A 13,739-nucleotide genomic window follows, 5' to 3' on the forward strand; every position below is an offset into this window, starting at 1 on the left:
ACCAAAGACACAGTTGAAAAATTCATAGTTTCTTTTTTTTTTTTTTTTTTTTTTGAGACGGAGTTTCGCTCTGTCGCCCAGGCTGGAGTGCAGTGGCCAGATCTCAGCTCACTGCAAGCTCCACCTCCCGGGTTTACACCGTTCTCCTGCCTCAGCCTCCCGAGTAGCTGGGACTACAGGCGCCTGCCACCTCGCCTGGCTAGTTTTTTGTATTTTTTAGTAGAGAGACGGGGTTTCACCGTGTTAGCCAGGATGGTCTCGATCTCCTGACCTCGTGATCCGCCCGTCTCGGCCTCCCAAAGTGCTGGGATTACAGGCTTGAGCCACCGCGCCTGGCCCATAGTTTCTTTAATAACCATGGATATGGAAACACAGAGACTGTTACATAGTGCTGGGGAAAATACAACATGTTCCCCAGAGTTTCATGGCAGTGGGGGTGGGAGGCGGTGGGCGAAACTACCTGCGAGGAGAAAAGCTTCTACTTATTGCGAAGCATTTTGTGCCATTTAGTTGCTGCAAAGCCATTTTGTGCCAGAAAGCTTCTACTTATCACAAGAAGTTCTCTTTGCCACAGTCACATCTTAGGGAGTGGGTGGGAAGGACCCCATCCTCCCACACACCTGACATTTCTGGAGACTCCTGCGACAGACATCCTCCTCGCTCCTGAGGTGCGGGACAAGCCCAGAGCATTTGGCAGCATTTGCTATGAAGCTGGGTTAGACAAAGGCAACTGTCCCAGGAGCATCTCCCACTGGCCCAGATTTCTGTTTCAGTGAAACTGTAGATCATAACCACACTTTGTACTTAATCACAAAATAGTTCTGGTGCTTTAGGAAGCTTCTGGCCTAGAAATGAAAAAAATTTTATAGAGCAAAAAAAAATTGTTAACAGCTTTCTTTTATAATCCAAAATTTATTTTATTTTATTAATTTTTTTCTTTTTTGAGACAGACTGGAGTGCAGTGGCACGATCTTGGCTCACTGCAATGTCCACCTCCCAGGTTCAAGTGATCTTCCCAGTGCAGCCTCCCAAGTAGCTGGGACTACAGGTGCATGCCACCATACCCAGCTAAATTTTTGTATTTTTTGTAGAGGCCAGGTTTTGCCATGTTGCCCAGGCTGGTCTCAAACTCCTGAGCTTAGGCGATCCTCTTGCCTTGGCCTCCCAAAGTGCTGGGATGACAGGCATGAGCCATCATGCCTGGCCACGTTCTTACTCTGTTAGATTTTTATGTCTAGAACAGTAGCTAACTCTCTCCTGGCCTACAGATACATCACTGATCTCATCTTGCCTTTGGACATGGGTAGATACCATATTGTTCTCTTAGATTTTCATTTCATTTCTCAGGTTTTCATTTCATTAATTTCTCTTTTTTTCTTTTTCTTTTTGAAATGGAGTCTCACTGTGTCGCCCAGGCTGGAGTGCAGTGATGCCATCTTGGCAACTGCAACTTCCGCCTCCCAGGTTCTAGCGATTCTCCTGCCTCAGCCTCCTAAGTAGCTGGGCTTACTGGTGCCCCCCACCACACCTGGGTAATTTTTGTATTTTTATTTTATTATTATGTTTTTTTTTTTTTTTTTTTGAGGCGGAGTCTCGCTCTGTCGCAGGGACTGGAGTGCAGTGGCCAGATCTCAGCTCACTGCAAGCTCCGCCTCCCGGGTTTACGCCATTCTCCTGCCTCAGCCTCCTGAGTAGCTGGGACTACAGGCGCCCGCCACCTCGCCCGGCTAGTTTTTGTATTTTTAGTAGAGACGGGGTTTCACCGTGTTAGCCAAGATGGTCTCGATCTCCTGACCTCGTGATCCGCCCGTCTCGGCCTCCCAAAGTGCTGGGATTACAGGCTTGAGCCACCGCGCCCCGGCCAATTTTTGTATTTTTAATAGAGACAGGGTTTCACCATGTTGGCCGGGCTGGTCTGGAACTCCTGACCTCAGGTGATCCGCCAGCCTTGGCCTCCCAAAGTACTGGGATGACAGGCATGAGCTACTGTGCCTGGCCTTCATTTCATTCATTTCTGTTGTAAGCTTAGAAGTGGCAGCCTCTTCAGCTGGGGTGGGTGACAGTGGTAGGGAGGCAATCCTGGCCGTGTGCCCAGGGCAGTTATCAGTGCTTCATGTCCTGTGTTGGGGATGACAGAGTACACTCCGGGATGCACACCGAGACACAACTGACAACTGCCCTTTTTATTCCGTTTTTGTCATTACAGGAAAAGTCTTGCACGAGGAGCATGTTGAACTCCTGATGGAGGAATTTGCATTCCTGAAAAAAGAAGTGGTGGGGAAAGACCTGCTGAAAGGGTCACTCCTCTTCACAGGTCAGTGCTAAGTGGGATCACAGGTCACATGTGAGGTCCAAAGACCAGCCAGATTCTTTCCTGGCTCTCTAGTATGGGAGCTTATATTCATTTCTGCTCAAGACTCTCTGACTCAGGGCCAATTTAATTTTCCCAGATGGGATTTAATTGCTTGGTGGCCCTTGGGTAAAGAGTAGATTAGAAATCTCAAGCTTATTTATGCTCTGTCCCAATCTATTAACTAGTTGGAGATTGTTTTTCAACAGGAAGTTGTACATTAAAACTCTTTTAAAAGGACTGAGAGGTAGATGCTCGGAGAGGAGAACATTTTTATACTTCCTTGAGAGGAGAACATTTTTATACTTCCTTGCAAAGCAAATATAATATGAAGAGTTCCCTTCCTCCTCTAGCAAGTTATAAGGGTGTTGGCGGCAACCACAATTTTTTTTTTTTTTTTTTTTTTGCCAAAGTCTTACTCTGTTGCCCAGGCTGGAGTGCAGTAGTGCAGTCATAGCTCACTGTAGCCTCAATCTCCCAGGCTCAAGCAGTCCTCCCACCTCAGACTTCCAAGTAGCTGGAACCACAGGTGTGCGCCACAACACCCAGCTAATTTAAAAATTTTTGTAAACAGTGTCTCTCTATGTTGCCCAGCCTGGTCTCAAACTCCTGGGCTCAAGTGATCCACCTGTCTCGACCTCCCAAAGTGCTAGGATTACAGGCATGAGCCGCCGTACCCAGCTGACCACAGTATCTGATCTGCTGTATATGTAGCTGTTTACTTGATGTTGGTCACTCTTTGAGCAGCTCCGTTAGCAATAGGAAATGGGCATGCAGGAAGCTCCTGCTCTTGTGGTCACTTTTGGATGGGCTCCTTCTCTGGCTATATCGTTGGGCACCTGAGCCACCATTCCTGAGGGCTTTCATTACAGAAAGGAGACCCTGGGGGACATGGCCTTGCATTTTTGCATAGTAAAGCCACTGATACATAGTAGAACCTCATTTCAAAATCTGTCTTCATCCTTGAAAATGGTAATGTGAGTACAAACCATTAATTTGTACAAGAAACCGTATTAAGTATGTGATGTGCTTTATCTTAATCCATATGACAATCCTATAAAGTGGTATTCACTACCCCATTATACAGATAAACTGAAGCTCAAAGACATGAGTAACTTCACAGAGGCAATGTAGTGGTCATGAGACAGAGCTGGATTGGAGCTCAGCTCTCTAAGTGGCTGGAACTGTTGTGGGTGGCCACTTAGTATTCTGTCCGAAGAACTAGGCTGGGCACAGTGGCTCATGCCTGTAATTCCAGCACTTTGGAAGGCTGAGGCAGGTGGATCACCTGAGGTCAGGAGTTCGAGACCAGTCTGACCAACATGGTGAAACACCATCTTTACTAAAAACATACAAAAATTAGTCGGGCATGGTGGCATGCACCTGTAATCTCAGCTACTTGAAAGGCTGAGGCAAGAAAATCGCTTTAACCCAGGAGACAGAGGTTGTAGTGAGCCGAGATCACGCCACTGCACAGCCTAGGTGACAACGAGACTCAGTCTCAAAAACAAACAAACAAACAAAAAAAAAAACAAAAAAGAACTAGAGCAGACAGTAACCAGCCCTGGGGAAGTCTTTTTATTTTGTAAGTTTGATACTTAGGCCCCAGTGATTTCAAACCATATTGTCTATGAAAATTTTAATTTTTGTTTGGATTTATATATAACATTACTTTTTAAGAATATACTCATTGTTATCAGTCATTGTTTTCAGTGAATATCAAGGCCATAAGAAATGTTTTGTTTATAATGTAATGTAACAGATATGAAGTCTTTTAAACTTAGGTTATGTTTAAGATTTTGGCTGGAGGCAGACGGGAGCAGTATCTCGACCAAATGGATTTCTCACACCAATACTCTTTTTTATATTTATATATATATTTTTTGAGATAGGGTGTCACTCTGTCATCCAGGCTGGAATGCAGTGGTACAATTATGGCTCACTGCAGCCTCGAACTCCTCAGGCCCAGATGATCCTCCCACCTTAGCCTCCTGAGTAGCTGGGGCAGCAGGTGTGCACCACCACACCTGCCTAATTTTGTGTGTGTTTTTTGTAGAGACAGAGTCTCACTATGTTGCCTAGGCTGGTCCTGAACTCCTGGGCACAAGCTATCTGCCAGCCTTGGCATCCCAAAGTGCTGGTATTATAGGCATGAGCTACTGTACTCGGCCTTTTTAGGCTTACTGCAACCTCCACCGCCCAGGCTCAAGTGATTCTCCTGCCTCAGTCTCCCGAGCAGCTGTTACCAGTACCTGTCACCATGCCTGGGTAATTTTTGTATTTTTTTTTAGTAGAGATGGGGTTTGCCATGTTGGCCAGGCTAGTCTCGAACTCCTGACCTCAAGTGATCCACTCACCTTGGTCTTCCAAAGCGCTGGGACTACAGGCATGAGCTACCATGCCTGGTCCCAGTACTCTTTTGAGTATACTTTTTTGTTCACAAGATTAGGAAGACTAAGAAAACATTTAACATTGTATCAATTTTCTTTTTTTTTTTTTTTTTTTTTTTTTTGAGACGGAGTCTCGCTCTGTCGCCCAGGCTGGAGTGCTGTGGCCGGATCTCAGCTCACTGCAAGCTCCGCCTCCCGGGTTTAGGCCATTCTCCTGCCTCAGCCTCCCGAGTAGCTGGGACTACAGGCGCCTGCCACCTCACCCGGCTAATTTTTTGTATTTTTAGTAGAGACAGGGTTTCACCGTGTTAGCCAGGATGGTCTCGATCTCCTGACCTCGTGATCCGCCCGTCTCGGCCTCCCAAAGTGCTGGGATTACAGGCTTGAGCCACCGCGCCCGGCCTGTATCAATTTTCTTGATACTGAAATAGCTCAAAGGTATTACCATTTTTTCCATACCTACACACCTATTGCCACTTACACATTGGGTAGTTATAAGAATACAGGCTTGTGGGGCTAAAATATCTTGATTCTTCTACTTTTACCAGACTACTTTAAATCATTAATTAAAAAGGATATATATGTATGTATATGTAGGTATGTGTTTTGTGTGTGTGTGTGTGTATGTATGTGTATCTACATATGTGTACATAGATATATATATTAGAATCCTGAAACTTTTTTATTATCCTGTTTGGCTGGATTGACTGCTGTTTCCAGTATAATGTTTTACTAAAACTGAATTTAATAAACAGGAAAAGACAGAGGTGCTTTTATCATAGAGTTTAAATTCAGCCACCTGAGTTTTCATCAGTATCTTTTTTTTTTTTTTTTTTTGTTTTGAGACGGGGTCTCGCTCTGTCGCCTGGGCTGGAGTGCAGTGGCCGGATCTCAGCTCACTGCAAGCTCCGCCTCCCGGGTTTACGCCATTCTCCTGCCTCAGCCTCCCGAGTAGCTGGGACTACAGGCGCCCGCCACCTTGCCTGGCTAGTTTTTTGTATTTTTTAGTAGAGACGGGGTTTCACCGTGTTAGCCAGGATGGTCTCGATCTCCTGACCTCGTGATCCGCCCGTCTCGGCCTCCCAAAGTGCTGGGATTACAGGCTTGAGCCACCGCGCCCGGCCTTCATCAGTATCATTAATCACCTTGCCCGCCTACCACATAAGGCAAGGTCCCATTGTGCTGATCACTCAGCCACACCTTTTCACATCCCCGCCAGCCCCGGCCCAGGGTCCCCTTCTCCACCTGGCATTCTTGCTTCCCAGTTCCCACAACATTTGTGATTTCCCACAGCTGGCCCATTGGAAGAAGAGCGGTTTGGCTTCCCTGCATTCAGTGGCATCTCTCGCCTGACCTGGCTGGTCTCCCTCTTTGGAGAGCTTTCTCTTGTGTCTGCCACTTTGGAAGAGCGAAAGGAAGATCAGTATATGAAAATGACAGTGTGTCTGGAGACAGAGAAGAAAAGGTAAGTCATGAGAAGCCATGAGGAGGAGGAAATTTAAGGACATCCTAGTACATTCGCAAGTATGATCCAAAGGGAGCCCCGAGGGGCTAGACCCTCACTCCCAGCTCCAGAAAGGCTGTCTACTTCTGCAGATGGAGTGCTGAGATCACACTTGTGTTGCCTCATCTCATCCTCTCAGCAGCCCTGTGGGGTAAAGAAGGCAAGCATAGGCCGGGCGCGGTGGCTCAAGCCTGTAATCCCAGCACTTTGGGAGGCCGAGACGGGTGGATCACCAGGTCAGGAGATCGAGACCATCCTGGCTAACACGGTGAAACCCCGTCTCTACTAAAAAATACAAAAAACTAGCCAGGCGAGGTGGCGGGTGCCTGTAGTCCCAGCTACTCGGGAGGCTGAGGCAGGAGAATGGCGTAAACCCGGGAGACGGAGCTTGCAGTGAGCTGAGATCCGGCCACTGCACTCCAGCCTGGGCGACAGAGCGAGACTCCGTCTCAAAAAAAAAAAAAAAAGAAGGCAAACATAATCCCATCTGCCAGTCAGTAGACAGAGGCTTACAGAATGCCAGCAGGTTGCCTAAGTCACACAAGTAATTCATAGCAGATTTAGTAGTGGAAATTACGTTAACTTGGCTGGGCATGGTGGCTCAGGGCAGAGCACTTGGGGAGGCCAAGGGTGGTGGTTTATCACCTGAGGTCAGGAATTTGAGACCAGCCTGGCCAACATGGTGAAACCCCGTCTCTACTAAAAATGCAAAAACTAACCGGGTGTGTTGGTGCATGCCTGTAGTCCCAGCTACTTGGCAGGCTGAGGCAGAACTGCTTGAACCTGGGAGGCAGAGGCTGCAGTGAGCTGAAATCAGGCCACTGCATTTCAGCCTGGACAACAGAGCAAGACTCCTTCTTGAAAAAAAAAAAAAAAGAAAGAAAGAAAAAGAAATTATGTTAACTCTGTGACCTGATTTTTTTCCAGTGTTTTCTATGAAAGTTTTCAGGCATATTGTGAAGTTGAAAGAATTTTTCAGTAAACACCCGTCCACCTAGACTCTGCCATTAACACTGTACGTGTTCCCTGCAGGGCCACACATTCACCCCTCGGTGGAGCCAGAGTGTGAGGTTCTGTGCTTCAGCTTCAGCATCCCGTCACCCTGTCACACTGTTCCCAAAACGTTCTGACTTATTTCTGATACCAAGTCTATTTTAACAAAAACACATTCATAATTTTCCTCCCAAAGCACCTGGGCTCTGTAAATTATTTAGAACAGTAAGGAATTTAGAGTGTTTCTAGATGCCTTTCCAGAGAGGTGGTAGTAAAAGAAGCAGATGTTGGGTATTTTAAAAAGAAAAAAGAATTTGAGTCCCTGAATGAAGCCTGATCTAGTCCATTTTGAGGAGTTTCTTCTTCGCTAGGAAAAGGCAGAGAGGCCTTGCAGATGAAGGGAAAGCACATGGAACTCAGTAGTGCTGCCTATGGAATGACCGACAGTGGTGGCCCAGGCTCTAGTGTGGCCATGTGAGTGTTAGGATTGCAGCCATGGTCAGACCTGTACACAGACAATTGTAGTACCCTGTAATTAGAGGTAAAGATACTGTAGGGTGCTGTAGGAGCAGAGGAAAGGGGAACCTGTACTAGGTCAGCTCATGCTTCTGACGAGAGGAAGTGCCTTGTTTGGTCTTGAAGTTGAGTAGGAGTCAATGAGGAAGCAAGATGTGGGGGGAGGCAGAAGCTGACTCTCTCTCTTTTTTTTTTTTTTTTAATAATGAGACAGAGTCTCGCTCTGTCACCCAGGCTAGAGTGCGGTGGTGCGATCTCAGCTCACTGCAACCTCCACCTCCCAGGTTCAAGCAATTCTCTTGCCTCAGCCTCCCGAGTAGCTGGGATTACAGGCGCCTGCCACCATGCCTGGCTCATTTTTGTATTGTTTAGTAGAGATGAGGTTTCACCCTGTTGGCCCGGATGGTCTCAAACTCCTGACTTCAAGTGATTTGCTCGCCTTGGCCTCTCAAAATGCTGGGATTACACACGTGAGCCACTGCACCCGGCCCTGACTCTCATTTTTGCACAGGAGAGGCAAGTATCAGATGAGGGGTTGGGACAGAGAGCAGTTAATATAATATAATAATAACTTCTTAAAATCATAGTACTTTCCATGTCCCAAACTGCATTTTAAAAAAATTTTTTATCTACTTATTTATTTATTTTGAGACCAGGTTATAAGACTGGCTGATTTTCGTATTTTTGGGTAAGATGGATTTTTGCCATATTGTCTAGGCCAGTCTCAAACTCCTGGGCTCAAACGATCCACCCACATCAGCCTCCACGCCTGGCCACAAATTGCATTTTTATCTCACAGTGTCACAGCAGGATAGGTAAAGCTGTATACTTATTACCATTACTTATTTTTACTAGTAAGGAAATTGAGGTACAAGAAAGATCTTGACATTCTGCATTCCCTCAAATCCCAAGATTCCATATTATTTATAAGGACACGAGAGGCCGGAAACGGTGGCTCACGCCTGTAATCCCAGCACTTTGGGAGGCTAAGGCAGTTGGATCACCTGCAGTCAAGAGTTCAAGACCAGCCTGGCCAACATGGTGAAACCTCATCTCTACTAAAAATACAAAAATTAGCCAAGCATGGTGCCTGTAAACCCAGCTACTGGGGAGCCTGAGGCAGGAGAATCGCTTGAACCTGGAGGAAAAGGTTGCAGTGAGCCGAGACTACACCACTGCACTCCAGCCTGGGCAACAAGAGCAAACATCTCAAAAAACAAAAAAGGACATGAGAAATTTTCTTAGGAAGACTATGTAGAATACCTCGTTTATTTTTATTCAGTGTCAAAATAAAGCACTGAATAAATTGCATTAAAATTAATCTTTGTGGCCGGGCGCGGTGGCTCAAGCCTGTAATCCTAGCACTTTGGGAGGCCGAGACGGGTGGATCACAAGGTCAGGAGATCGAGACCATCCTGGCTAACACGGTGAAACCCCGTCTCTACTAAAAAATACAAAAAACTAGCCGGGCGAGGGTGGCAGGCGCCTATAGTCCCAGCTACTCGGGAGGCTGAGGCAGGAGAATGGCGTAAACCCGGGAGGCGGAGCTTGCAGTGAGCTGAGATCCGGCCACTGCACTCCAGCCTGGGCGACAGAGCGAGACTCCGTCTCAAAAAAAAAAAAAAAAAAAATTAATCTTTGTTACCATCTCCTAGAACATTTGCTAGACTGTACTATGAGCTTTTAAAACTAGTCATAGGAGGCCAGGCGCGGTGGCTCACGCCTGTAATCCCAGCAATTTGGGAGGCCAAGGCAGGTGGGTTACCTGAGGTCAGGAATTCAAGACTAGCCTGGCTGACGTGGCAAAACCCCATTTCTACTAAAAATATTTTTTTAAAAGTAGCCAGACGTGGTGGCAGGTGCCTGTATTCCCAGCTACTTGGGAGGCTGAGGCAGGAAAATTGCTTGAACCCAGAAGGCAGAGGTTGTAGTGAGTCAAGACTGCACCACTGTACTCCAGCCTGGGCGACAGAACAAGGCTCCATCCCAGAAAAAAAAGAAAAAAAAAAGTCACTGAAAGAATTCCCCTGCTTGATGGCAAATTAAATGAAAGACTTTTTGGTTGTGAGGTTGACACATTCACCCACAGCCTCTGGGAGGCTGGTGACTGCAAGGAGGATGGGTACCTGACAAGGACCTGTTACCAGGCAGTCTGGTGCCAGCAAGCACCCACTTGTGTTCTTATGTAATCTCTAACATGATTCTTTTGTCTTCTGTCTTTGCAGTCCACTGTCATGGATTGAAGAAAAAGGGCCTGGTCTAAAACGAAACAGATATTTAAGCTTCCATTTCAAGTCTGGGTCCCTGGAGAATGTGCCAAATGTAGGAGTGAATAAGAACATATTTCTGAAAGATCAAAATATATTTGTCCAGAAACTCTTGGGCCAGTTCTCTGAGAAGGAACTGGCTGCTGAAAAGAAACGCATCCTGCACTGCCTGGGGCTTGCAGAAGAAATCCAGAAGTATTGCTGTTCAAGGAAGTAAGAAAAGGAGGTGATGCAGCACTTCCAAGATGGCACCAGAGTTTGGTTCTTCTCAAGAGTTGACCATTATCTCTATTCTTACAATTAAACGTGTTGGGGAAACAAGAATCTTACTGTTATGAGCTGTGTTGGGATATTTGGGGTTAGGGACTATGCAGTGGGGACAAGGCGAGAATGAACTCGTTGATTGAGCTGAACTAAATGCTTTGTAAGTCTGATTTCACTTACTCCTCCTAACAGCCCTATGAGATGGGTACTAGCAGACTTTTTTTTTTTTCAGACGTAGTCTCACTCTGTCACCCAGGCTGAGTGTAGTGGCACCATCTCGGTTCACTGCAGCTTCCACGTCCTGGGTTCAAGCAGTTCTCCTGCCTCAGCCTCCCAAGGAGCTGAGGATTACAGGCACATGCCACCACGCCTGGCTAATGTTTGTATTTTTAGTAGAGATGAGGTTTTGCCACATTGGCCAGGCTGGTCTCACTCGAACTCCCAACCTCAGGTAATCCACCTGCCTCAGCGCCTCCCAAAGTGCTGGGATTACAGGCATGAGCCACCATGCCTGGCACCAGGTCTCTTTTCACTGTATACTAGAAAATGTTGTTTGAACAGAACCCTCTGAGATGATGGAGCCACTGCCTTTCTACTCTTGTGTTCTCAGCTGCCCTCTCTATCCTGGGGGTTGCTGCTGCTGCTGGAGCCCACACAGGCCATGTGCCACTGTGGCATTTCCTGAGCACTTCTGCCTCTGAAAGTGGCACCCCATGCCCCAGTCACAGATCTTTCAGAGTGTCACAGAAGGAAATAATCCAAATGTATTCCTCAGCAATCTGTCCCTCTGTCAAATTTGAAGAAAAAAAAAGCCCTTAATCCCACTGTACTAATGCTCCTAAGTGTTGGGGGATCCTCCAGGAGGGCCTTGTGTCTCCAGGCAAGAGTCAACACAGCGGTGCCCTTTGCCCCTCAGCCCCTCTCCCTGTGGCAGCAGTGACACAGTGCCTGTCTGGTGAAGCTGGAAGAGGGACTAAGCACATGACACCCAGCCACCCTCTCCCTCTGAACCGATATCCTTGGGATGCACCCGAGCTTGTCCACGTGGCAGATGACTGAGGCAGCCGCCTCCTCTGCAAGTAGATGACCTGCAGCTGTGATGAATTGAGTTACCCTAAGACAGGGCAGTTACCCTAAGATAGAGCCTAAGAGTTAACCTAAGACAGAGTTACCCTAAGAGCCTAAGACAGAGTTACCCTAAGGTGGAGCCTAAGAGTTATCCTAAGACAGAGTTACTCTGCAGGGAGCCAAAGGCCGGTGGGATGTAACCAACTCAGCATTCCGCTGGAGGCTATATGATCAAACAGCAAACTGTTTATCATGAATGCAGGATGTGGGCAAACTCACACTGCCTTGCCACCAAAAGGTTTGCTGAGGGACATCACTCCCTGGCGCCAGGCTCCTGGAAATCTAGTGCCTATTATTCAAAGGATGCAGTGCCGCAAGCCTGCTGTGAACCAAACAACTGACCGACAATTACCGGACAACCATCCTCCCACTTTATCTCTTTCGTCTAATAAATACAGAGGGCTGTGTAAAGCTCAGGGCCCTTGTCCACTAGAGGCAAGATGCCCCTGAACCCTTCTTCCAAATACACTCTTGTCTCTTGTCTTTTGTTCCCACATTCGCCCCCCTTTGTTCAGTTCCCCCAAGGTCTATGCAGATTACAAGTGGCGCCCCAAACAGCAACAGGATCAGGTGCTCTGCATAGTGGCATCTGAAAACACAGGACTTCAAGGACATGAATGAAGAAGTTCTGCTGGAGCAGAGGAACTGAAATTGACAAGGCGAATGGGGACCCCGAAACGAGTCTGCAGCAGCAGATAGAAGGTCAGTGCCCTAAAGAGGTACTGATCTGTGCCATAAAGAGGTACTGGGAGCAGTGCTTTAAAGAAATACTGGAAATAGGAAGTTTTCTGAATCAGGGTAATAAGAGGAAGAATTTGTCTATTGAAGAAAAATGTTATGTTCAGTTGCTTAAAGTTCTGTTGAGACAGTCTGGAGTTCAGGTTAATTTGCAGACACAAACTAACCTCCTGCAGGAGCCATAAAAGGTTATTACGCATAACCCGTGGTTTCCACAGGCAGGCACTCTTGATGTGGAAAATTGGGACAAAGCAGGAGAAGGATTAAAACAGGCCCATCAAAAAGGTCTTAGTTGATTCTTCTGTTTTCTCCACTTAGAGTTTAGTTCGTACTGTACTTCTACCATTATCTCCTCATTATTCTGTGGGACAGCAGGCTGAATCTAAAAATCTGAAAGAATCTGTTGTCCCACCAACAGCTCCAACTGAAAATAAAAAACAGGAGAGGGAGGATACAAATTGGCCTCCTCCAATTGCGGAAACATCCGTACCGCCTCCTTTGGTAGCAGAAATAGAAACCCCAATACAAGAATTTCACGCTCTGCTGTCACACCTGGAGAGCCCCTAGGACCTTGCGCTTTTCCTATTTCCGTAAGGCCTGATCCAAATCATCCACAGCAGTTTATTCACAAACACACCACACTAGAATTTCCGTTGTTGAAGGAATTAAAAACTAACGTGGTCAGTAACAGAGTACAAAGTCCATGGTTCCCAGAGGAAGGAATGTAGATGTAGAACTCTGGGAACAAGTGGGGAGAAATCTTCAACAACATCAGGTGCAAAGGCATCAAGTCCCAGTAAAATCTTTAATGTTATGGGCTTTAATTAGAGCAGCCCTGGCTCAGTTACACACAGAAGAGCCTAAAAAGAGGAAGGAGGAGAAAATGTCACCTGCCTTATCACCTCCTCTTCCCCCAACCCCAATATCACCAGGTCAAAATAACAGGAAACGGAGGTCTGACCTAAGCCTCCTCCTCCGATAGATAGGAAAAAGGACAGAGGCTATGCCACAGCCATCAGTCTGTTAGATATGAGTTCTAAATTTCTCTTCAAAGAATCAGTGTCAGTATGTTCAATTCTTTGCCTTCTACTTTTAAACTTAACTTCCTTGTAAAGCAACCTTTTTCAATTACCTGTTCCACCCCGACTCATTCCCATTACCTGCTCCACCCTGACTCATTCCAAGTTCCTGCTCTGCCATAACCATTTTTCCCACCAAACCACTCACCCCCGTCACTCTCTTTAGCCAACTGGAGTAAATTTAGCCTGTGTGGTCTAACCCTAGCCAAGAGGGGAATGAGACAGCAGCAGGGGCCATGTGCATCAGGGATAAGACCCCCTTCCCCTCCCTTGTCTGAGTGTGTGCTCACCATTGCTCCATCTGTAAGGGCGCACCCTTCTATAGGAGTACATTGACTTGCTGAGAATTAAAAAGAAAATGTTATATTCTAGTGCTATTTCTTTTGCGGCACCAAAATTTCACTTACAACAATTTGGGGGCTTGCCTGTGATTACATTCCCCTCCAGGGGTGGTCTCAGCTCCTCTCCCATGAGGAGGCACGCTCCACCCCTTTGTGGTGGCCTCAAGGG

General features: G+C 46.8%; 1 protein-coding gene across 4 annotated transcripts in view; it reads left to right on the top strand.

Annotated features, from left to right (window-relative positions):
• Positions 1–10,344, top strand: part of BLVRA (biliverdin reductase A) — a 45,750-nt gene extending 35,406 nt beyond the window's left edge. For all 4 annotated transcript variants that reach the window (XM_033193944.1, XM_033193946.1, XM_033193945.1 and 1 more), the window contains exons 6-8: positions 2,207–2,314; positions 6,034–6,205; positions 9,979–10,344. In XM_033193944.1, coding sequence (XP_033049835.1) covers positions 2,207–2,314; positions 6,034–6,205; positions 9,979–10,237 — 539 coding nt within the window. In that variant the 3' untranslated portion in view covers positions 10,238–10,344. The remainder of the gene's footprint in view (positions 1–2,206; positions 2,315–6,033; positions 6,206–9,978) is intronic.
• The last annotated feature ends 3,395 nt before the right edge of the window (positions 10,345–13,739 follow it).

Source organism: Trachypithecus francoisi, unplaced genomic scaffold (genome assembly GCF_009764315.1).
Source record: "Trachypithecus francoisi isolate TF-2019V2 unplaced genomic scaffold, Tfra_2.0 Lachesis_group4, whole genome shotgun sequence".
Lineage (NCBI taxonomy): Eukaryota > Metazoa > Chordata > Mammalia > Primates > Cercopithecidae > Trachypithecus > Trachypithecus francoisi.